This window comes from Ochotona curzoniae, unplaced genomic scaffold, assembly GCF_017591425.1.
Source record: "Ochotona curzoniae isolate NIBS_2020 unplaced genomic scaffold, NIBS_Ocur_1.0 scaffold_4505, whole genome shotgun sequence".
Lineage (NCBI taxonomy): Eukaryota > Metazoa > Chordata > Mammalia > Lagomorpha > Ochotonidae > Ochotona > Ochotona curzoniae.
In genome coordinates, this window is record NW_024467118.1 from 9181465 (window position 1) to 9206128 (window position 24664).

The 24664-nt window shown below is 38.3% G+C and overlaps 1 protein-coding gene across 13 annotated transcripts in view; it reads right to left on the reverse strand.

The window, feature by feature from the left end:
• The window catches only part of LCORL (ligand dependent nuclear receptor corepressor like), a 157926-nt gene that overhangs the window by 89649 nt on the left and 43613 nt on the right, over positions 1-24664 (reverse strand). For 11 of the 13 annotated variants that reach the window (XM_040965799.1, XM_040965807.1, XM_040965805.1 and 8 more), the window contains exon 2: positions 9934-9999. In XM_040965799.1, the coding sequence (XP_040821733.1) occupies positions 9934-9999 (66 nt within the window). Of the gene's footprint in view, positions 1-1540; positions 3110-9933; positions 10000-20548; positions 20653-24664 lie in introns of those variants that run through there. The other 2 variants (XM_040965801.1, XM_040965802.1) reach the window with 2 other exon arrangements.

Genomic DNA, 24664 nt, shown 5'->3' on the forward strand with positions numbered 1-24664 from the left:
CCCCAGCCATATTGCATCAGCCAAGATACACAGGTCAGAAGACAATTATTTTTGGAGGTATAAACCAATATAACAGCTTGTCCATTTTTGGCCAATGATATACAAATACAAGGGATGGTGTATTTAAAATATGGAAAACATGTACTAGGAAAATCCAGCCATGCATTTCAAACAATTTTTACACCAAGATAAATGTATATTGATTTGGCATAACATATCTGGAAAGAATCTTAAGTCACTAAGAAGGACAAGACCATGTCAAAACAGCCCTTCTCAAAGCAACATGATTTCTGCTAAAATTGAAGCAAAAAATAAAAAGCATCAAATTCATGTTGAACTTTGGGTGGAAGAAAAATGAGATCACGGATGCTGTGGGGACAATCATACAAAGAAATCGGCAGTTCGCAGACGGTGAGAATGGACAAGGCTATCTCGAAGATGAAGCCAGCAATGACAGACTACCCCACCAATTTATGAGGCTCTTAATAATCTTGCTCATGTCTGATTGTAGTCTGAAGATTAACAGTAAATACAGTAGCCAATACCAAAACTACACCAAAAATATCAACCTGTTCAGCTCACACAATTTTGACTAAAATTTGTTAGTGGAAGAGGCTTTGACAGGTAACGAAACGCAGGCCTGGATCAGCTGCTCACAATGCTAACACGGTCAATGGACATTCTAAACAAGTGAGGTCAAAATCCTCAATCATTCTTCTATGAATTCTAAGAAATGAAACGTGGCTTTATTAGTACAATCCTAGACAAAGCATAGTTAATGCAAAATACAATCCTAGACAAAGCATAGTTAAAGCAATGGCTACCAAAAGATCAAAGTGATTTGCTTAAAGCAAAAGTGGAGTGATGAAGAGCAAGGGTCACACCAATAATTCTCTGGAATGTTCAAGATGAATGCCAAGGAACAATTCCATCTACTTATTAAGAGAGTGCTTTGAGAAAGTTACACAAAGCTTTCACAGAAAAATGTCCAAGAAACCTTCACCAAAGAGGCATCCTCCACTAAGCCTATTCCTGTTCACTCCTCTCATCAAAGGGGAAACTTGGCAAGAGTTACAACTGAGAGACAACCGAGTACCTACCTTCCAGCACTGAACAGGCTCCTTCTGATTCACTTTTATTCCCCAGTATTAGAAATTATTTTAGAAGGTATAATTATGTTTCTTCAGTTAATAATGTAAAAAAGGGTACAGTGAAATGGTTACATTCTCATGGTCTTCAACTCTTTACTGGTGGTTTAAATGCCTGGTTATCACCGCTTACGAAAGTGCCTTGAGGGAGCTTATTTGAGAAATAATATATCTATTTTTAAGTTTTACCCTTTAATTCTCCTTTTCTATAAACCTTTTAACCCCCTAACATGAGGAATATTATATAAATTTTGAAAACAAAAGAATGGAATATAACATCTTGCATAAAGTAATGAAAAGGTGACTAGATTTAAAGTCTTTGTGACTGAATTACAATTATTAGCTGTTAACTTTTTTCAAGCCATAAAGATTTTTTACTTTAATAATCTTACCTTTACATAAAGATTATAACACCTAACTCATGTCAGACAAATGGAAAAATCTGAGAGAATCTTATCGCCTATAAAACACCAAGTAAAGTTTAGTTATTATTTATCATTTTTAAAATTCTTCACCATCACTCATACATTTGATAAAGCAGAGTGTTTCAACTGAATTATGCTAAAAAATTGGCCACCTATTTTAGCAATCCAACAAAACCAAAAGTTTAAGTAATCTACATAATTAAAAATCTGATTCAGTTCCTATAAGAACTGTAGCTATGCAGTTTTTCAAACGGAGTGGCTGCAGGTTTTCAAGCTTTTATCCTAGAAACAATTTAGAACAGAATCATACACCCACATTTTTGAATACAGGATTATGTTGCATCTCTGAAGAGGGGAACTGAGCTCTCGGACCAGTGAATGAATGGAGAGGAGGCCAGTCTGCCTCTCCACACTGACATTTTTAAAGGCACAGCAGATTTTCCCCAGTCCCCTTCAGTTTCCACCATTCCAACTGAGAAGATCCTGCTGCAGGTACTATGCTTCTTTCAGTCTGGGACCTGGAGATGGTGGAGACAACAATTCCCATACTGAAACAAATATGTGACCCATATACCATGGTACAACTTAATTTTGATAGGTCAAGGAAATATTATTGCTTTTTAAAAATCAGGACCTCTCAAAGGAATCTGGCATTGAAATTTCTGGAAAATATTCCACAAGCATAGAGAAGGGGTATTTTTGAAAAATGGTTATGTTTTCAGAAAGTTTCAGAGAACAATTTTAGATAAATTAGGACAATAGCTAAGCAGTAAAAAAATAATTTGAATGTAGGATATAGTAAGAGTTCCTTAAGGAAATGTCAGTTAAAATAATATCTAAACACATGGCCCTGTGTAAACAAGTTGATACAGAAAAGCCATTATATTTTGCTAAATTTAAAAAAGTATTCCTTTATTTACAAATATTTAACAATTATGACACAATAACTTCTGATTTTAAGTCTAAATATATGATGGTGGGATACAGTTTTATACATGAGAAAATGTTGAAAATTCAATACTAAACCAAATTTTATTATTCTTTCAGGTCACTGAAAGTTACATGCTACAATGAAATATATTCATTTTATCTACCCAACGAAATCTGACAATCCAATATTTCATTCTAACACAAATTATCTATAAAATTGGAACAGCATATAAGCTCAGAGTTAAGACTAGGTATTTGATAAGAAATATCTTCATTAATAGAAGCCAATGACAATAGAACTGAATAGTAAATGAATGACAAAAGCCAATTCCACTATGAATGCACAATTCATCTGTAGTTGAGTCTGGTCTCAATCCTTTTCTCTAATCGATTCTGGAAAGGTAACAATGAAATCAGAGAACCTTGGTCTTTAATCCCAGGTTCCCCCCCCCCCCCATATCTTACATGTGTAGGAAGCAAATATTGCATATTTAGCCTGTTTCTCCAAGAGGAATTATAAACACTGATGAATACACTAAGTCATTACCTCAGAAAAATAGGTATTACCTACTTATGCAAGTGAAAAACTAATGTGACAGTTAATAATCAAGTAGTTTCCATATTCCAGTTTTAGTAATATAATATAATCATTACAAATTAGAAAATTACTGACTTTTGAGTTTATTTCAGGCCATGAATTACTTAACAATTTTTAAAAAAATGTTAATCAGTGCTTAAAATACACACAAAAATGTTCAAAAAATATCAACCAATAAAAACATTGTGTTAATATCTTTATCAAGCAATGTTAACATGTGTGAGGGGGGAAAGAGATATTAAACTAAATGCATTAAGGTTCAGTCAGTGTTGTAGCATGTCTGAAGTCAAGACTCCTTTCCCAGAAATGGTCAACTGATAATTGTTTTAGATTAAGCAGATCATGCAGTCTCAGTCACAAGTGCTTTACTAATGTTACACAAAACAACCGAATCAGAACTATGTCCTCGGAAAATGAATTTGGAACTTTGTAAGATTTTCATGTCATAGTATTACTCTCCATTTTATTTTGTTTCCACTTAAAATTGCAAAAAACATTCAGTTCACTGGTCAATAAAAACAGTCAACAAGCTGTATTTGCCCATACATACAGCTGGCAAATCTTTGATTCAGATAATTCTTTCAATATGTAGACAAGTACAAGCATCTAACAGCCAGTTTCCATAGATTTAACTGATGAATGTTCACAGCATATCCAGTCTGTTCCAGTTTTCATGAATATTCCTAGTCAAAGCATGCAAATCAGATGACACACTGCCACTCTGTGAAACAAACTGGCCTAAGAAAACACAAGAACGAACGAACTGAGCAAACAAGAATGAATTTTTGCTTTAAAAATCCTGTGACATTAGACGTATATTTCAGGCGTAAATACTGGGGTCTTTCCTTGGAGTATGAAAACGTTTGACACGACCTTCAATTCAAAGTCCCTTTGGACATCACTTCAAAGAAGGGAAAATCGGCTTTTCTCAGAAGAGCAGAGTCATAAGATAAATCAAAGAAGCCGGGAAACTAGACTTCCGGTTTTGTTTGCCACAGAGAAAAAACCAGCAGTACAAGCCTTTCAAAAATGATTCGGAGGTGGTTTTTAGTCAAATTAAGAATTATTTTAATGCAAATATCTCAAAAAATTAGTATGTATTATTCCAGGATCATCACCTTTGAGGGAGGGAGGGAGGGAAGTGCTATATCCTCAGACTCTTATCTATGAAATATATGAAATCTATTCTCTTAGTAAAAATAAAAATTTAAAAATATTGTAATTGCAAAACAAAATTTTTAGAAGTCTGCAACTTCAAAACCCAGGACATGCTGAAGTAGTTTTAAAGTAGTAGAATTAATTCAGAATGTATTAACAAATAGCATTTCTGCAAACTAAATCTATCTTAAATACATGCAAGTATCATGCATTTCATTTGCTAATTTATAATAATCCAAGTAATATGCAACAACGTTTTGCTGAGCCTGGCATGATGGCTCAGTGGCTAAGTCCTAGCCTTGCAAGTGTGTCAGGATCCCATATGGGTACCAATTATGGACCCAGCTAGCTAGCTTCCCCATTTCTCATCAAGCTTCCTGCTTGTGGCCTGGGAGAGCAGCATAGGATGGCCCAAAGCCTTGAGACCCTGCACCCACGTGGGAGGTCTAGAAGTAGCTCCTGGCTCCTAGCTTCGGATCAGCTCAGTTCTGGCCGTAGCGGCCACTTGGGAAGTGAACCAGCGGACAAAAGATCTCTCTCTCTCTCCTTCTCTCTATAAGTCTGCCTTTCCAAAAATAAATAAATCTTAAAAAAGAATATTTTGCTATCTATTTTTTTCCCTGAGTCACAAATTACAATGAAGGCTCAGATTTCTAGTGACTCATCTGAAAAACATACACTTATCTGAGCCCAGATGTATATGAATGGAAATATTAATATTTGTAGCCTTAGCATCTGTCTGCTAAACCATATTAAATCAAGGTAACAAAATGAACAGCCTTACTTAGGAGAAGATGAGAAAGAGCCTATTTAAGCCTTCAAGATGTCCTACCATTTAACAACACTGTTTTTATTTTTCTTCATAACGTCTTTATCCTTGCACAGATATAGATGCCTTACTATAATTAATACTACTCACTCATCAACTTTATTTCAATTTTTTTAATGAAAAAAGAAAAGCAAGAAGAATTTAACTAATTCACCTGAAAAAAGAAGAGGCTCAGTATTTGGGATTCAAAGGGTAACAAGGTACAGGTTAAAATGCTACGTGGAGCACCTGCATTCCCTATCAGACTGCCTTGGTTTGATTTCACACTCCATTTGAAACTCCAGCTTTCCACCAACACGCATCCTGGGAGACAAAAGGTGATGGTTCTATTACTTGGTCCCTACCAACTACAGAAGGGAGCTGGATTGATTCTTGGGTTCCTAGCTTTGGCCTGACCCAACCATGACTTCTGCAGGCATTTGGGGAATAAATCAGCGTGCAAGATCTGTTTCTGTCTGTATGTTTGCCTTTCAAATAAAAAAATGGGACCAGCACTGTGGCACAGCTGGTTAAGCTACTATCTGGACACTGGTATCTTGTTTTGAGTGCTGGCTTGAGTCCTGGATTTTCACTTTTGATCTAGCTCTCTGTTAATGAGCAAGGAAAGGCAGGGAATGACGATGTAAGGTCCTGGGTCCCTGACAACATGAGAAAGACCTGGACAGAGTTCCTGGCTCCTGGTTTCGACCTGGCCCAGACCAGGCCATTGCAGGCACTGAGGGCAGTAAGCCAGAGATAGAAGACCTATGTCTCTCACCTATTCTCTGTGATACTTTGGTTTTCAAAAAGATAATGAATAAATCTTTAAAAAAATAAAGAGCCATGTAGAAAATATTCACTTATGTATAGGAAAAAGCCCCAAGATCCAAATGATAACCGTAAAAACATCCAAAAGAGAGCAAAAAGTACAAGACCTGCTTGAGTTAAACAGAATGGGACATAGAGAAATATGATCTTAAACTAGTCAATTAAAATAATATTTCCAAAACAAAATCTTGTACATATGATGATCTAGAACTTTACATACTCAAATATAACATAGTATGTATACTATATTGCCATATTAATATACATTAATATATATGTATATGTAATATAGTACTAAGACAAACATAACAGCACAGTGGACACAATGCATATATGTATATATTTTATACTATATACATACAGTAAATGGTATTTCAACAAAATCACAAATATATGCAACATCTATTTTACTTCTATACATTTATCTCTGAGTAGTGGGATTTAGAGCAATTCTTCTGTCTAATGTGTATTTTTTAATTTTATAAAAGTAACATGTGCTACTTGTTACGCTAGAGGCATTCAGACATGTCTGAGAGGCAGGCTCTTACACTAAGCACAGGGGTTTGACTGTCAAAGGAGAGTCTTAACAAATCGCCCCTCCAGAAGGAGATGTCCTGAGACCCTCCCTCAGGGGCATGGCCATGGAGGATGTACAGCTCAGGGATTTTATACATTCTACACAAGGGAGATGGGAGCAATGGTAGCTTTGACAGGGCAGCTCAGCAGAGAGAGCATTGGCTTGAGATAAGGACAGCAATTTCAGCAGGGTGGCTGGTACAGTATTTAGCACTGAGTCACTTCTACTCTGCCCCGCCTAACACTATTACATACAAAGACATAAGGGCAGGCAGTTAGGATACCTGTATTTCATATTAGGGACGTGGCTTACTTTAACAGATCCTGATTCCCAGCTCTGGCCTGGCCTACCAACAGCCTTGGTAGGCATTTGGGGAGTGAACTTAAGAGGGCAGAACTTCTCCCTATCTATTTCACTCACCTCTGCTGCTCCCATTAAAGAAAGGGAAATTTTCCTTAGAACATCTGCCCTTCATATAATACGTGAATTTCTGAAGGAACAAACAACATCTATGTGGGCCATGTGCATGACTATATAAACAACAGTGAGGGCAGCAAGACGCCAAGAGCTTTATACTGCAACTTGAATTACCAGAAGGTGACTAGCTACACTGACTTCAAAAACTAGAAGGACAGCAAAGAAGGCTAAAAATGTATCAGAGATTAAATTCCTGATTCTTGGGCCCAGTGCAAGCCTAGTGGCTAAAATCCTCCCACTGAATGCAATGGGATCTCATTTGGGTGCCAGTTCATGTCCCAGTGGCTCCACTTCCCTTTCAGCTCCCTGCTCGTGGCCTGGGGAAGCAGGTGAGGACAGCCCAAAGCCCTGGGACCCTGCACCTGTGTAGGAGATGGGAAGAAGCTCCTGACTTTTACCAGTGAACCAGTGGACCAGTGGAGAGATCCTTGTCTTTCCTTTTTTTTTTTTTTTTTTTTTTAATTGTTGCTTACATTGTATTATGTAGTACAGTTTTATAGGCGCTGGGGATTCCCCCCTCCCCTCCCATACCCCTCCCCCCATGGTGGATTCCTCCACCTTGTTGCATAACCATAGTTCAAGTTCAGTTGAGATTCATTCCTTGCAAACACATGCCTAGCATAAAGTTCAGCGTCTTATTGTCCAGATAAGTTCAGTGGCCTCTTGGGGTGTCTTTCCTTTTCTTTGTATACCTGCCCTTACAATAAAAATACTACTTGTACTGAACCTATCTCATATGTGCGGTAGAAATCCTGGTTACTCTGTTCCTCATCCTGGGATCCCCCTGGCATGTACTCTGGGAAGTAGCAAGTGACACCCCAGAACCAGGGTCCTTGCCACCCATGTGGAAGACCTGGATGGAGTTCTGGGCTCCTGGCTTCGGACCGGCCCCGCCTTGCTGCTGCAGGCACTGAGGAAGCAGGCCAGCATATAGATCTATCTTTGTTTCTGTGTATCTTTCTCTCTGTCTCTTTGCCTTTCAAATACAATGAAAATAAAAATTCCTAAAATATATATTTAACTTAGTGCAAAATTGTGCTAAACTAAAAATATTAAAATTAAGAAATTTAATGAAAATTCTCTAGGAATAATAAAACACTGGGATGGGCATGTGTTGCAGTCATGTTGTGCATGGCTATGATTCATATCACTTTGCACTGCTGGTTTGGACAGATACTGTTCATTGATACTTTGAGTTCTATGACTCATATATGAATTGTCCTGCTCAACAATAACAATGAGCAAAAAGCTTGACTATTTTATCACCACTGCCACCTCTCAACGTAAAACATCCATCTATACAGAAAAGATGGAATGTTGGTAAAAATCTTTCAGGTTCAGTAGAACAGAAGGTAATAGAAAATAACGAAAGGTAACAACAGAGGTAAGACATAAAGCAGACCAGATAAGGGAAAAATCTGTATGATCATCACCCATTTTATAAACGGACCACATTAATAAACTGTCGCATACATCTATAAATATGTTCTCCCGAGTGCTCTGTTTTCAAACAAGCAATTAAAGTTATTCCACAGAATTACAGAAATTATATGTCATATATCACAATTTGCCTCCAATATTCATATCAGAGCTCCCGGAAAAAGAAACTAAACTGAATAAACAGCATGATATCAGTATTTCTGAGGCAGTACTTCTCAGCCTGGTCATCTGTGTTCTAGGTTCCTTCTGCAAGGAGCAACAGGAGGGAAGTGCTGCAAACTGTGAGTTGTAGTAGTCTGGGATAAGAAGGCTTCAATGAACTAAGCAAGAATTTTCGTTGAACACTGACTACACAGAAGGAAAACAAAGTTGAACACTATGCTTTTGACCTCAAGGTTAAGAATCTAAAATACTTTACATGTGATGGTAACACAATCAATTTACAGATAACTTCACAAACTACATAGGACTGGAAAAATCATTGTCATTACATGGGTATATAACTTAATGGCTTCATACATCTATTTGTAGCTGTAAAATTATATATTAAACACTTGTTTTTAAAATAAAAAGATAAAATTAAAACATTAAAAGGACTGTAATGAACAGTCTTATACATAGAATTTATTTTTGCACATTTATTTAATTTTCCTGCAATGCCTGAAAGTAAAAATATTACAAAGGGTTGTGTATTTGTAGTTGGGGTAGAGCGAGTTTCTAAAGTTTTTTAAAGGTACTGATAACCTGCTTCTTTTATAAAGGTTATAAGACTAATACATAAGGGTCCCAAATTATATTTAACAATATGTTTAAAATTCCTCTTTCTCAAGCATACTTTAAATATATTAGATTATTAAAATTATTTTCAATTTAGTTGTAAACCTTTACTCTTTGGAATAAGTTATATATAGGAAAAAAAAGCATGATTTACTACTTTGGGAATATAATCTAAGCCCAAAATAAACTATTCAAATTTTAAAACCTGAGCAAGAAAACATTTAGAAGTCTTTTATACAGATAGAATAATCATAGTTTTTAGGAAACATGAAAAAAAGCATTTCGGTATGGTTTAAAGACACAGATTGAAAACAAATCAGTAATGTTAAATTGTAACTATTATTTCAAATATCTTCTAAGACACAATAATGGAGAAGAAAATCAAAGCAGGTAGAATCGAATGAAAAGTATATCTTTCCAGCTTTTTATGCAACATCGAGTAATTTAGTAAGTTGGTAATTTAAAACAGGTTATACAATGAATGATTCAATTAACTGACGATTGGCTGATTTGTTTAAGACTATTTAAGAGTGAGTTAGGGCATTTAATTTACAAAAATGAAATTTTATCACTGAGCCACAAACTTTTGTGTTTTGATTAAGTGCATCAGCTTTTAAAAGGGAATACTTGATTATATTGATTCCTTTAAAATATTTTTTTATGGAAAGGTAAATACACGTTTAACATAAAGCTAGTGTAAAACAATTAGTTTTCATTTCTTAAATGGGTCAAAAGGTAAAAATTTAGAGTGAAAACCTTTAAATTACCTTCAAATAAACTGAGGTCTCTTCGTAGCCTTGGTCCATAAAGCCCTTCTAAAATACTCTCAAAACCTGTTTTTAAAGAGAGAAAAAAATAGTTACTCTTGAAAAAGTCATATATCTTCTAATAATTAAAAATAAACCCTGCTCTCAGTAAATTATTAATCACACACAAGCTGAACTAGGCAATACACAATAATCACAAAACGATTATAAACGATTTTAACAGAATGAAAATATTTAAACACAAATATTCATTACAAAAACAACTATCTCCAAGGCCAATGTCATGGTGCAGTGGGTAAACCCACTGCCTGCAGCACACACATCCTGATGAACCACACGGGTTTGAGTCCTGACTGCTCCACTTCGGATCCAGCTCCCAGCTGGCGGACTGAGAAAGCAGTGGAGGATGGTCCCAGTGAAGATGGGAAGAAGCTAGGATACCTGCACCCATGGTGAAGGCCTGGAAGAAGCTCCTGGCTCCTTGCTTCTGACTGGCTCAGCTTTAGTACTGCAGCCACTTGGAAAGTGAACCGGTGATGGAGAATGTACTCTTTCTGCTTCTCTTTCTGACTCCTCCTTTTCCCTCTCCCTCCTGCTCTGAAAATTTGCCTCCAAATAAATATAATCATAACCTTAAAAAGCTGTCATCTTAGAAATATTCCTAGGTTAAAATACAGAATCACACCCAGATTTTAAATTATTTTGTAAGCAGGAAATTACAATATACGTATTATAATCCAGTGTTTAAAAAAAGTTAATTATCTTAAACTGCAATTATTTGCTTAATTTAGATTATTTATTTATCTACTTATTTATTCATTCATTATTTTGGATTGCCTTAAATGTTAAGTAAATAATAATGAAAACCTTGCCAACAAAATCATACTTCATACATTTCATACATATTCTGATTTCTAGGTACATTATTTTAATACTTTACAAAGTTTCTGAAGTCATATTTGATTTTAAGGAGTTTAATAAGCTTTAACACACCTTAAAAGAATGCCCAGGATGGCAAAACAGTTGGGAAGCCAGGAAAGGGAACTGAAGGAAGTATGTGTAAATAAGGGAGAATAAAACCAAAGCCACACAATAAATCTTACAAATGAAAGAGAAGTTGCCTCCACCAGTGATAATCCTGACTTGTAAAACATCATAACTATGTCAAGCACTGATATTTCATAAATTATGCTTTAAAAAAGCATTTAAGTCTACAAAATCAAGACTTAAAATCAAAGGTGTATCACAGCCAAATCTCTTTTTCAGTTAACACAACATGAACTGATCAAACATCTTACCACTGACAGTATCCCAGATTTGACAAAGTAAGATACTTATGATACTAAGTAAATATGCGCTTAACAAAATCTTTGTGAAATGGCTTAGTTCTGCTTCCCATAAATGGAAATTCTGGGTAATGAATGAAACTACCAGAGTTTTTAAGAATGCTATAGAAAACACAGTTACACTGGGTGAAGACTAAAAATGAGCCCAAATTCTCCTTCTACTATTAATATATTATAATTTCATTTGCTGTGATCAATGTGCTTCAAAAACATTCTAAGTTACTACTTCGGGGTGTCATTTTCTAGTTTGCTAAACAAAATGTGTACTCTCTCCCAGTATAGATCCACTGAAATGAAACAATGCTCATTTCCTGAATTTAAGTCTGAAAAAACAAGCTTATACCTTTGTTCTTAATTCCTCAGTTGAGAAGACAAATTCCTTTCACATATCCTGTTAGATATTTGTAGTACATGGTGTTGGTGATATTTGTATCTAGCAATACTGTTAAACTCTAAATTTATCTGCAGATTCTCAAGATTCTTTTTATACACAAATACATGCTACATATCATATTTCAGGTTTTCTTTCCTTTCCAACCCATCTTTCCTTTTCTTATTCTTGCCTTACTGCCTTGCTAGACTTGCACAAAGACACCGATAAATACTGGTGACAGCAGTCACCCTTGCTTTACACCTAATTCGAGTGAAAAGCATCCAAAATGTTAACATTCAATGCATTATCTGTATTCTTTTAAAATAATGGCACTCATCACAAGACAGAAATCCCTTCTACTTTTAGCTTACGAGGCATTCTTTATCATAGACCTTGAATTTTATCAAATTTATTTAGAGACTACTGAAATAATGTTACTTTAAAAAGTCTATTGACAAGGTAACCTACATGGATTGATTGCTATTATTAGCCTTCTGTTTTTAGGAACTCTATTGTCATGAAGCATTTTTACACATTTCCTGAGTTTCTTACGCTGATATTTTCTTAAAATTTTTATCATCTATGTCAGCCACTGAAACTGATTTTTTTTTGCATTTCTAAATTTTATTAATTGTATATTACTCTTATAAATGCCAATGAGCCCTCTTTTTCTGCTCTCTACAATACAACAGAATATAGGTTGCACTGAATGAGTATTTAATAGTATATGGCCAGCCAGGAGACAATTGGCAATCCTACCAAAATGTCTATTACCATCAAAGGTCTATTTGAGGTAGTATATTTCTTGTATTGTTTATTTTTTGAGAACTTACTTTCAATTTGTTTGCATAGAACTATATACTCTCAGCAAAATCACAAATGATGTTTTCATGGTTTTTAAAAGTATATTGCCATTGAAAATACCTATAATGTCAAGACATACTTAAATAGCAGATGATGGACTTATGACTGTTTAAGAAGGACTATACTACTGTAAGCATGTAGGTGGAATCAGTAGGGGGAGGAGATTTGGAGAGAGCGGAAAGGAAATTGTGAAGCCTATGGGAAAAACAAAATAAATATATTTTAAAATTTTCATAAAAGAATACTTTCAGGAAACATGTTTTTTAGAAAAAGTATATTTCTTATTTTCCAAACACATAAGGATAATCCACCTTTTCTTTTCAGACTTTTAATTTAATCACAGAGTAATTGAACAAGTATGCCAGCTTAGTTGCTTATTTTTCTACTACTTTTTTTTTAAAGATTTATTTTTATTGGAAAGGCAGATATATAGAGAGGAGGGGGCCCTGGCGCAGCGGTGCAGTGGTTAAGGTCCTCGCCTTGCACGCCTGGGATCCCATATGGGCGCCTGTCTATCCCGGCAGCCCTGCTTCCCTTCCAACTCCCTGCCTGTAGCCCGGGAAAGCAGTCGAGTACAGCCCAAAGCTTTGGGATCCTGCACCCGCGTGGAAGACCCAGAAGAGGCTCCTGGCTTCGGACCGGAATAGCATCAGCCATTGTGCTCACTTGGGGAGTGAATCATCGGATGGAAGATCTTCCTCTCTGTCTCTCCTCTCTGTATATCCGCCTTTCCAATAAAAAAAATAATAAAAATAAATCTTTAAAAAAAAATAGAGAGGAGGAGAGACAGAGAGCAAGATCTTCCGTCCAATGATTCACTCCCCAAATAATTACAATGGCCGGTGCTGCGCTGATCTGAAGCCAGGAGCCAGGAACCTCTTCCGGGTCTCCCACACGGGTGCAGGGTTCCAAGGCTTTGGGCCATCCTCAACTGCTTTCCCTGGCCACAAGCAGGGAGGTGGATGGGAAGTGGAGCTGCCGGGAACAGAACCGGTGTCCATATGGGATCCCGGTGCATTCAAGGTGAGGACTTTAGCTACTAGGCTAGGCCACCACACAGGGATCTTTCTACTTTTTCTTTTTAAGGTAAGTGGAGAAGGCTGGGAACTCCAGGCCAGGACATGCTATCCTGACCCCTGGGGGAGGAGGGGCAGCAGATTGCATGGGGAAGGGGTCGTGGGGTTGTAATGCAGTGTTAGCAGCTGAAGGGCATGTTTGACAGTGAAAAATTACTTCTGGGGTCTTCCCTAGACCAGGTCACTGCAATTGCAGATAGGCAACAGAGCTAAGACCAGTTGTTTGGGGGTGGGGGTGGAACAGAATATGTCTGGGTCAACCAAGGCACCCACCTATGTGAGACATGGGTTGGGCTAAATAGAATCACCCACTGCCCACTGGTGCACATAGAAGCTGGGGTTAGGCTGAGCTGGGCCACAGTAACCACTGATGAGATGGGCTATGGAAGACTGGGTTGCGGCACCCACAAGAACCCAAGATAACTGGATCTGGGTGTGGGGGTAAAATTCTATAGGGGAATTGTGGGCTCGCTCCCATGGGGCTGTAGCATCCACCAGTTTACATGGAGAGCTAGAGGCAGTGACAGGTCAAGCTAGGCTAGACCACAGAACCTGACAGGAACCCAACTGATACTTATGGGAGCTGGGGCAGGGAAGAGGTTGAATGGGTCTAGGATGCAGAACCCACTGGCATATACAGGGGCTGGAACTGAGGGCAGACCCTGCCAAGCAGGGCCTATGGCTGGGAGCAGGCCTGGTTGGGGAATTTGGCAAATTCCTTTATTAGACCACTGCTCCTACTAGGGGGCAAAAGAGCTAGGGCTGGGGGCAGGTAAGTCTTCAGCACTCTTTAGCATCTGTGTGTACTGAGTCTGGGGCCAAGCTGGGCTGGGTCAGGTCTCAGCACACACTGGCAAGCAGAAGAACCAGGGTAGGGTGTGGGCCATGTCTGCCTAGTATAGTCTGTAACACCCCCAGGCCAGAATGGGTCAAAGCATCTGCCAGCACAGGCAAAACCTGGGGCTGGATATGGGCCTGGCAGGAGAATTCTGGAGATATCCCTGCTAGGCTGCAACTCACACTAATGAAAGCAAGAGCTGGAGATGTGGGCAGATTGACCTGGGCAAAGCTACACAACCTGTGTGCAGGCTGGGTCTGGGGGAGGGTTAGACTAGGCTAGGCTCCAGGATCTGCCAGCTCTGGCAAGAGCCAGGATGGTGTGGGATAGGGCGGACTACATTGTAGCACCCATAGGATCACATGAGAGCTGGGTCTGGGTGTGGGCCAAGTTGGGCTGGACTGTAGCACCAACTGATGAGAGCTGGAACAGGTGAGAGCTGGGGGGCAGCCATGACAGTCTGGGTAACAGCACCCACTGATACACACAAGATCCACTGCTGGGAGCAGTCCTAGTAGGAAACTTTGGGAATTCCCCTGCTAGGCTGCAACTTCCGCTGGTAAGCACAAGAGCAGGGGGAGGGAGTAGGCTAGAGCAGGCGGGTCTGTAGCACCTGTTGGCATAAACATGAGCTGGTCTGGGACAAATCAGGCAGGGTCGATCCACAGCACACAGTGGCACAATTGAGAGCCACAGGGTACAGGCCAGGATGGGTTGGACCACAACACCAAACAATTCACATGTGGGCTGGGGATAGGCAAGGCTGGACTAGACTTATGTACTTGCCAGTGAGAGGCAGATTTGGGGCAAGCCATCTAAGATTTGGCCATAGCACTTGCTGGCACATGCAAGAACCCAAGGCAGTCAGTGGGCCTGGTAGGGAATTAAAGAACTTCCTTCATGGACTACTTCTGTTGGTGAGTGTGAGAGCTAGGACTAGGGGCAGGCCAATCAGGGTTAGGCTGCTGTACCCACTGGCACACACGAGAGCCAGATGGGTGTGGACCAGCTGGACTACATAGTAGCATCTGCTGGCAAATGCCAGGACTTGGTGTGAGTCACATTGGGCTGGACTGCAGTCCTTCTTGGCAGGTGCAAGAAACAGGTCTGGGAACATGTTTGGTAGGAGAACTGTAGGCACTCTCCTGCTAGGCTATATCTGTCACTGGTGAGCACAAGAATCAGGGATGGGGCAGGGGTCAGCATGGATAAGACATTTACTATTGACATATGTGAGAGCTGCTTCTGTGAGTGGGTTTGGCTGAGCTAAGCTGCAGCATTTGTGGATGTGCATGAGAGCCAGACAGGGTAAGGGCTGGGCCATGCTAAGCCAAAGCAGAGGCTGGCATGCACAAAAACAGAAGGCATGCTTGGTGGGGGGTTATTGGAAGCTGTTCCAACTAGGCTGCACAACCCTCTAGTATGTTTGAATACCAGATCTATGGTGGGCTGGCTGTGCTATGCTGCAAGACCTGTCAGTTAATGTGAGAGATGGGGTTGGGACAGAAATGATCAGGCAGCTGCATCCACCTGTGTGTTGGCTGGTACAGATGATGGACCAAACCTGACCCTCAAAAGAGTTAAGTATGAGTTCACTCCAGGTGAGGTTTCTTGGGGTACTTGCTACCTAGACCACTGAACCCAGACTGCCCACAGGAAAAAAACAACAGAGGATGAATGGTCCAACTTTAGACTGTATTCATTGGGACCGGGCCCCCTCAGTTGCTGATGCCTGTGTGATGCACATCATGTCCAGATGCACATAGGGGACATGACAGCCAGCTCATTTGGGCCAGTAGGGGATGTCAACGGCCTCATTAGAGGATGAAAAGCAGAGCAGGCTGGACAATGTCCTGACCAAGTTTTGCAGCATGTCCCTGGGTCTGTGGATACACTAAGGTGGACTTTGGAAAGATTTTCTCAACCCTAAAAAAACGAAACCAACAACTTCTCAGAACTATCAAAACCACTCAAGTAATACGCTCAAAACACTCTTCTCCACACTCAGATCTCAAAGTGTCATCAAATGACAGATCCCCATTCCTGGATACTGATGTAATTCGACAGCAAGGAGTGGCCTCTTCTCCCTCATCCGCTGTGGACCCAAGGAAAAAACCCTCAAATATTTGTCCCACTCACACTCCTCTGTACCTGAAACTCGCTATCCTAACCAGAGGCCCACAAGAATATACATCCCTCTCAAGTGTGTAAAATAATACTAAAAAAGTTTAAAAACAGCACGTATAATTTTTAAAAAACTGACATTTTGTCAGAATTTAAAAACTGATCTTTTGACAGAACTAGCAATATATTTTCCATTTAAAATCCTTGTCTACTTTTCTGCTTATGTCAAGGTTCTACAGCTCTATTTTCTCTCTTTCCATGCATGTGCGCACGTGTGTGTTTGCATGTGTATACGTGTGTTTTGGAATTAGGTAAGCATTTATCACTGCATTTCATTTTTCTTCAAACACAATGAGAACTATGATTTTTACTTCTATTCTTTGTGTGGTTAATTTAGAAATTAGTACGTAAGATTAAATTACAATCTTCACCCATCCTTTCATGAGTTACATTTCCTATTGATATTAGCATTTGTGTTTTTAACTAAATATGTTGTTCTTTTACTTTTGTACATATACATACCAATGTCTATGTATTGTTACTTTCTCACAGCAACCTCCTAGGGCTATTTTTCTTCATCTTTAATATCCCCTTCAGGGGGCATCTGTTGCTGATAACATATTTCCTAAGACTATAATCAAAATGAGCTAAGTGGGTCTCCTATCCTTCATATCAGCCTCTCTTCTATATGTTACATTCACCTTGCCTTATTGTATAGTAATTCTCTCTACTAGATTCACTCTATTTTACAAAATTTTTTATTGTGCAGTCTGCAGATAAATACTCCATCAGGTTTTTAAAAATGATTAATCAATATATTTTTTTAAGATTTATTTTTATTATTTTTTTATTGGAAAGGCGGATATACAGAGAGGAGAGACAGAGAGGAAGATCTTCCATCTGATGATTCACTCCCCAAATGAGCACAACGGCCGAAGCTATGCCCATCCGAAGCCAGGAGCCTCTTCCGGGTCTCCCAATCGGGTGCAGGGTCCCAAAGCTTTAGGCTGTCCTCGACTGCCTTCCCGGGCTACAGGCAGGGAGCTGGAAGGGAAGCGGGGCTGCTGGGATTAGAACAGGCGCCCATATGGGATCCCAGGTGTGCAAGGCGAGGAGCTTAACCACTGCGTTGCTGCGCCCCAATTAATATTTTTATTTAAAAGAGTTAGAGAGTTAAGACAAAGATCTTCCATATGCTGGTCCATTCCCAAACAGCTGCAAAGGGCTGAGCTGAGCCAATACAAAGCCAGGAGCCAGGAACCAGGAGCTTCTTCTGGGTCTGTCACATGAACACAGGAGCCCAAGGACTTGGACCAGCCTCTGCTGCTTTTGCAGCCCTTAAACAGGGAGCAGGATCCAAAGTGGAGTACATGGGGCTCTTACCAACACCCATAAAAGACGCTGGTACAGCAGGAAGAAGCTTAACCTCTTCTCCATGGCACCAGCCCCACCCTCAGTATTTTATACTCTATTCAGATACAATTTTCAAATAATACAATAGGATTTTGTACTCTATTGACATACGATTTTCAAATAATACAAGGTAATTGAGGAAAAAAGGGCTTGGTAATTTTGAAAGAGCAGACTTTCACTTAACCCATAACAAAATTAAGACAGAAGGTTTTTACCAACTCAAATGGTATCTTTGTGCCCCTTTCATCAATTTGAGTAGAATGGTCCAAAGTCCAGAAAAAATCTACTATTATAAGTTGGGTTTGTCATTTTTAGGATTACAAATAAATGGAATCATAAAACAACAACTCTTGTTTGTGGATTCTTTTGTTCAGCAAACAATCTGTGAGATTCAACCAGGTGGCTATTTGTATAAAGAGGATTTTCCTTCTAATAGCTAAAATAATTTCTCTTCTATGGATTACCACAAAATAATTCTCATTCATCAAGTTTTTTGATATTTGGGTTCTTCAAAAAAGCTGAGAAAACCATTTTAACGTTCATATGCATATTTTCATATGAAATATTTATTATTATTTTCATAAATATCTAAGTGTGTTATTTCTGGGTTCAGTGTCACTTCTAGTTTGTTGTGGGTGTCTGATAAACTAAGCAGATTTGCAGAAGAGCTATAATCCACCAACAATTTACTAGAGATCCAGTCAAAACAAAGCCCTATCAACAATTCAGTAGACTGCTCATCTTCTCCACCTAAAGCATGTCAGTGGGTGTCTATGTGCTTTACCATGTTTTTAATATGCAATTTCCTGTTGATGAATTATTTTGAGCATTTTTTCCCTAAATACTTTTACTAGGTTTTGATAACAGGATAATGACATCCTTATAGGCAAATAATGAAGTAATCTAGTTTCAACTGAGTTTGTACATTGTAATATGCTTACATTAAATATTTAACACAGTTGGCTTTGTTTTAATGATAAACCTTACATTATGAATAGTTTTTAACCTGTCAAAACTATGAAGTGCTCACAATGCTTTTACACATATAGAATGAAAACATGGTATGTGCTTGCTCTGAATCTTATGCAGTAACCTAAATTCAAGTCATATTTTCCAAAGCACCTTCATATTCAGATATTTTGTATTCTGTTTTGGCAATGTATTAAGATACAGCCCTCACTTTGCAAAAGTGTTTCAAGAAATCTTACTACCATTTTAACGTCTTTAGAATCCATAATGATGTCCCTCTTTCATTCCTGACACTGGTTTAATTATTTTGTCTACTCTTTCACCATTGTTTGTCAACCGTTTCATCACCACCCTCCAAAATGGCAATTTTATTGATCTTTTATCCTAATCTTTATTATTTCTATCCTTCCAATTACCCTTTTTCTTTTTCATTTTTCTAAGTTTTCAAGCTCAGATTCCTGAAACCTTTTTTTAAACAAAAGCAATAATTGAATAAATTTCCTTCTATTCAGTTCTATCTTATAAACATTAATATATTTATTGCCTCTATTTTCATTGGGTTCAAAACTTTACTAATTCCTTTTCACTTCTTGGTTTACACACTGTATAAAAACATATAGTTTAATTTTGCACAGTTGGTCAGTTTTCAGAAGGCTTTCTTGGTTAATGACTTCTGAGTAAACTCCTTAAGCTAAAAACCATTTTGTAACATTACAATCATTTTAAATTTATTGACACTTGGTATACAAGTAACATATGCCCTACAGTGGGAACAGCTTACACAAAGTGAAAAGAACACAGGTAACCACAGTTATTCAAAGTGTACAATGAAGCCTGAAAATTAGCTTTAAGTCTAATACATATTTATTTTCTATTTATTGGCTTTTTAAAAAATTATTTATTGGCTTTAGTTTATTTTGTTACTAAATGCAAATTTAAAAACACTGTAAGGCTCTTTTGTGGACTGACATAATTATTATAAGCACCTCTTCTTAACTGTGTAGTAAAGTTTACTATGTCTGATGTTTGATCACGCCATTAACGTTCTTATAATTGAGTTTTGATTAGCATTTCCTTGTGTATCTTTTTCCATCCTTTAACTCTTAACTTATGTAAGTTTTCATATTTGCATTACGTTTTTTATGAACTATACAGCTGAATCTTCCAATTTTACTGCCTAAAACTCTCTTTAAATTGCAGTGTTCAGACCTTTAATATTTAATGTTATTAATCTTATTACTGCATTTTAATTATCTTATTTATTTTCAGTCATTTTATGTTTTCCAACTTTTTTGTGAGGTAAGAATTTTCAGTATTCCATTTTCTTGGCACTATTTACATGCTATCTATATTTCTGCTTAATTTTTCTTAGAGCCTGACTTACAGCTTAGAAAGTTCAACTTTTTACTCTACTTTAAAATATTATACTGGTGTTCAATATATAAACAGTAAATATCTATCTTCTACTTTATTCTATGTGCAATGCTTACACAGTATACATCTTCATCTGTTACAAGTAACACATTATTTTACTTTAAAATTGAAATTAAAAATGAATAAAATTTAAAATTTGAAACACTAAAGTATGAGAAAGTCATCTACATTTACTCACATTTTTATCATCTGTCACATTTTCCCTTTGTGTAGATGTATGCCTAAAGAAATTCTTTCAGTATTTCTTATACTGCAAGTTTGCTAGTAGTGAATTCTTTCAGCTATTGTTATTCTGAAAAAAGCAATCATTCATCTCCATTTTAAAAACACACATTTTGGGGGCAGGCAAAATGGCTCGACTGGTTAATCCTCTACCTCCAGCATGGCATCCCTGTGGGCCCTGGTGTGTGTCAGGGCTGCTCCATTTCCCAATCAGTTCCCTGCTGGTGGCCTGGGAAAGCAGCGGGAGATGGTCCAAAGCCCTGGGAGCCTTAACCTGTGTGGGAGACCCAGGAGAACTGCTGGCTCACCTCTGGATACTGTGGTCATTTGGGGAAGAAGCAAGCAGATGAATGACCCCCTTCTCTATCTTGCTTTCTCTTTACAAATCTGCTTTTCAAATGAAAATAAAGAAATCTTTTTAAAAAACATACTGTTTTGGATATAAAATTCTAGGCTCAGATTTTTTTTTTTAAAGTCCAGTTACATCAGAGATGTACTTCCACTGTCTGTTTGGACTGTCAAAAATTCTAGTCTTCCTCTCTTTTATCCTCCATAAATGATTTAACTTTTCTCCAGGTGCTTTTAAGAGGTTTCCCGCCCCCACCCCTCTCATCCCTTCTTTACCAACCACTTGTAGCAACTTAACTACGTGTTTGGCTATGGTTTTCTGAAGGCTGAAACAAGTTCAGTTGTCTTTATCTATAGAGCTACAGTTCTTACCAATTTTTGGCTAGGGAATGGAGGTTGGACATTATTTTTCCAAGTACTTTTCCTTAAGTTCCCCTATTATTCTTGGATTCCAACTGTGTGTTTGTTTGACCCATTCGCACTGTCTCACAGGTCCCCCAGTCACTGTCATATTTTTCCTAAGCTCTTTTGATATCTGTACTTCATTGGGACCAGTTTGTTATTTTTCACATTCATTATTTTTTTCTTTGGCAGTGTCTGATTCACATTCAAGCAACTATAGGTTTGACATTCTGTGATATATCAAATAATGACATTTTGGTCAGACCATGTATAAATTATATATATGATGGCATATACCATAAAATCTAGGTATGTGTTGAGTGCTATATTATGTGAACTTATATTATCAGTATATTTTATAAGAGTCACACAAAAATGAAATTAGCAAATTTCTCAACATGCTACTGTTATTAAGTAATACCTGACTGCAGTTTAGAAGACATGCATAAGCCCATAAATCCACTGCCACAATCAAAGCAACACTTTCCACATTCCCAGAAGATTTTTCATTCTTTCCTCCTTCCTGTTCCCATCCTGCCGCATCCCCCACCCCAAGGATTCTAGGCAAACAATCAAAGGTCTCTGGTCTCTGCAGCATTAGACTTAAAATTAAAGAATAATAAAAGAAAAATACACAAGGAATAACACCAAGTAGTGGTTGGGATGGGAGTCAGTTTGTATTGTGCATAATCCTACATTTAACACTTTTTTCTTTTCTGGAAAAAATCTTAACACTCACAAGAATGATTCTGACATTTATCTATATTGTTGCTAGTAATCAGTACATTTGTTATTTCCCAGTATTTCCCAATATAAGGTTAGAGCACAATTTTTTTATCTTGTCAGAAGTTGGTAAATATGTTTTTATTTTTCTTGTGTAAATATGAAGTGGCAAGATTATAATGGTATTTATGCTTCATTTTTAAGAGACCAAATTGCTTCCAAGAGGTCTTGTGTCATTTTACGTTCCTGTTATTCATACACGAAAGTTACTCCTACCCCATCACTAGTTGGTATTGTTAGCTGTGCATTTTTCTTCTTTTCCTTTCTTTTTAATAGTAAGATCTTAAAAATGATTCTTACGTAATCATTATCTCACCATAGTAGTTATATATAATTTGCATCTCTCCAATGACCATATTTTTACATGCTTAATGCTTTTCACATACGTCTAACTGGAATCTTTTGCACAATTTTTTTTTAAATTTTTTTTAAAGATTTATTTTTATTATTTTTTCATTGGAAAGGTGGATATACAGAGAGGAGAGACAGAGAGGAAGATCTCCCATCCGATGATTCACTCCCCAAGTGAGCGCAACGGCTGATACTATGCCGGTCCAAAGCCAGGAGCCTCTTCCGGGTCTCCCAATCGGGTGCAGGGTCCCAAAGCTTTGGGCTATCCTCGACTGCTTTCCCAGGCCACAGGCAGGGAGCTGGAAGGGAAGCGGGGCTGCTGGGATAGAACCGGCGTCCATATGGGATCCCGGGTGTGCAAGGCGAGGACCTTAACCACTGCGCCACCACGCCGGGCCCCTTTTGCACAATTTGTAACTGGGTTGTCTGACATCAATCATTGCATTCTAACAGCCTTTTAAATTTTCCTTTCAATATGTTCTGAATACAGTTTGTCTTTTTTTTTTTAAGATGTATTTATTTTTATTACAAAGTCAGATATACAGAGAGGAGGAGAGACGGAGAGGAAGATCTTCCATCCAATGATTCACTCCCCAAGTGAGCACAACGGCCGGTACTGCGCTGATCTGAAGCCAGGAGCCAGGAACCTCTTCCGGGTCTCCCACACGGGTGCAGGGTCCCAAAGCATTGGGCCGTCCTCAACTGCTTTCCCAGGCCACAAGCAGGGAGCAGGATGGGAAGTGGAGCTGCCGGGATTAGAACCGGCGCCCATATGGGATCCCGGTGCGTTCAAGGCGAGGACTTTAACCACTAGGCCACGCTGCTGGGCCTTACAGTTTGTCTTTTACAGATGTTGTGAACATCTCTTCTTGGTCTATGATTTGCCTGATTGCTTTTGTAAAAGTGTTTTCTAAAGAAAAGAAGCTGTTAATTTGATAAAGATTAGGCCTAGTGCGATGGTTCTGTAGCAAAGTCCTTGCCTCATAGACTCCAGGATCCTATATGGACACTATCCGTGTCCTGAATGCTCCATTTCCCGTCCAGCTCCCTGCTTGTGGTCTGGGAAGGCAGTAGAGGATAGTCCAATGCCTTGGAACCCATGCCCACAGGGGACTTGTAAGAATCGCCTGGCTTCTGGCTTCAGAGCAGTTTAGCTTTGGTCATGTGGCCATTTGAGGACTAAACCAGCAGACAGAAGATCTTTCTCTCTGTCTCTCCTTATCTCTGTAAATCTGTCTTTCCAATTAAAAAAAATTTTAAGATCAATTTCTCTCTTCACTCATCCTGCACAGTAGTTATGTGGTGTTCTAAAAAACTCTTCACTTGAAAGTGGCAAAAATTTACTACTGAAGTTATACAAACTTTTAAAATATATTCTTTTTTCTTCTTTCCTCCTTCTTCCCTCTCTCTCTCAATCACTACATATAGGCCCCAAGCTTATTTGGATTGTTTTGTAAACAGTTGGAGGCAAATCACATACCATTTTATTACGACACTGATATGTATTTGACCCACCACCATCTGTTGAACCATTTTTTAAAAAGATTTATTTATTTTTATTGGACAAGTGGATATACAGAGAGGAAGATCTTTTGTCCGATGATTCACTCCCCAAGCAGCCGCCAATGGCCGGAGCTTAGCCAATCCAAAGCCAGGAATCAGGAGTTCTTCCGGGTCTCCCATGTGGGTGCAGGGTCCCAAGGCTTTGGGCTGTCCTCAACCGCTTTCCCAGGCCACAAGCAAGGAGCTGGATGGGAAGTGGGGCCGCTGGGATTAGAACCGGCGCCCATATGGGATCCCAGAACTTGCAAGGTGAGGACCTTAACCACTGCGCCACTACTGCACTGGGCCCGAACCATTTGTTTCTATTTGACATGTTCCATTTCTCTCTTCATTATGCTTCATATTATCATCTTAGTTCTTGAGTATACCAAGCAAATTTACTTAACACTTTTAACATTCTTCTCTGCAAATTTTAACATGTATTGTTTCTGCTTCTACTTCTATTGATTGGAATTTCTTGTGATTGTGAATTTCATTTTTTCCTCTTTTTTGCCTGTATACTAATTTTTTCTGAGTGCTAGATATTATGATTTGAAAGTCTGTGTGCTGGATATTTTTTCTCCTTTAAAGAATATCAGATTTTGCTTATTTGGGAGTTAGGTAACTTAAAAATCATTCTAATGCT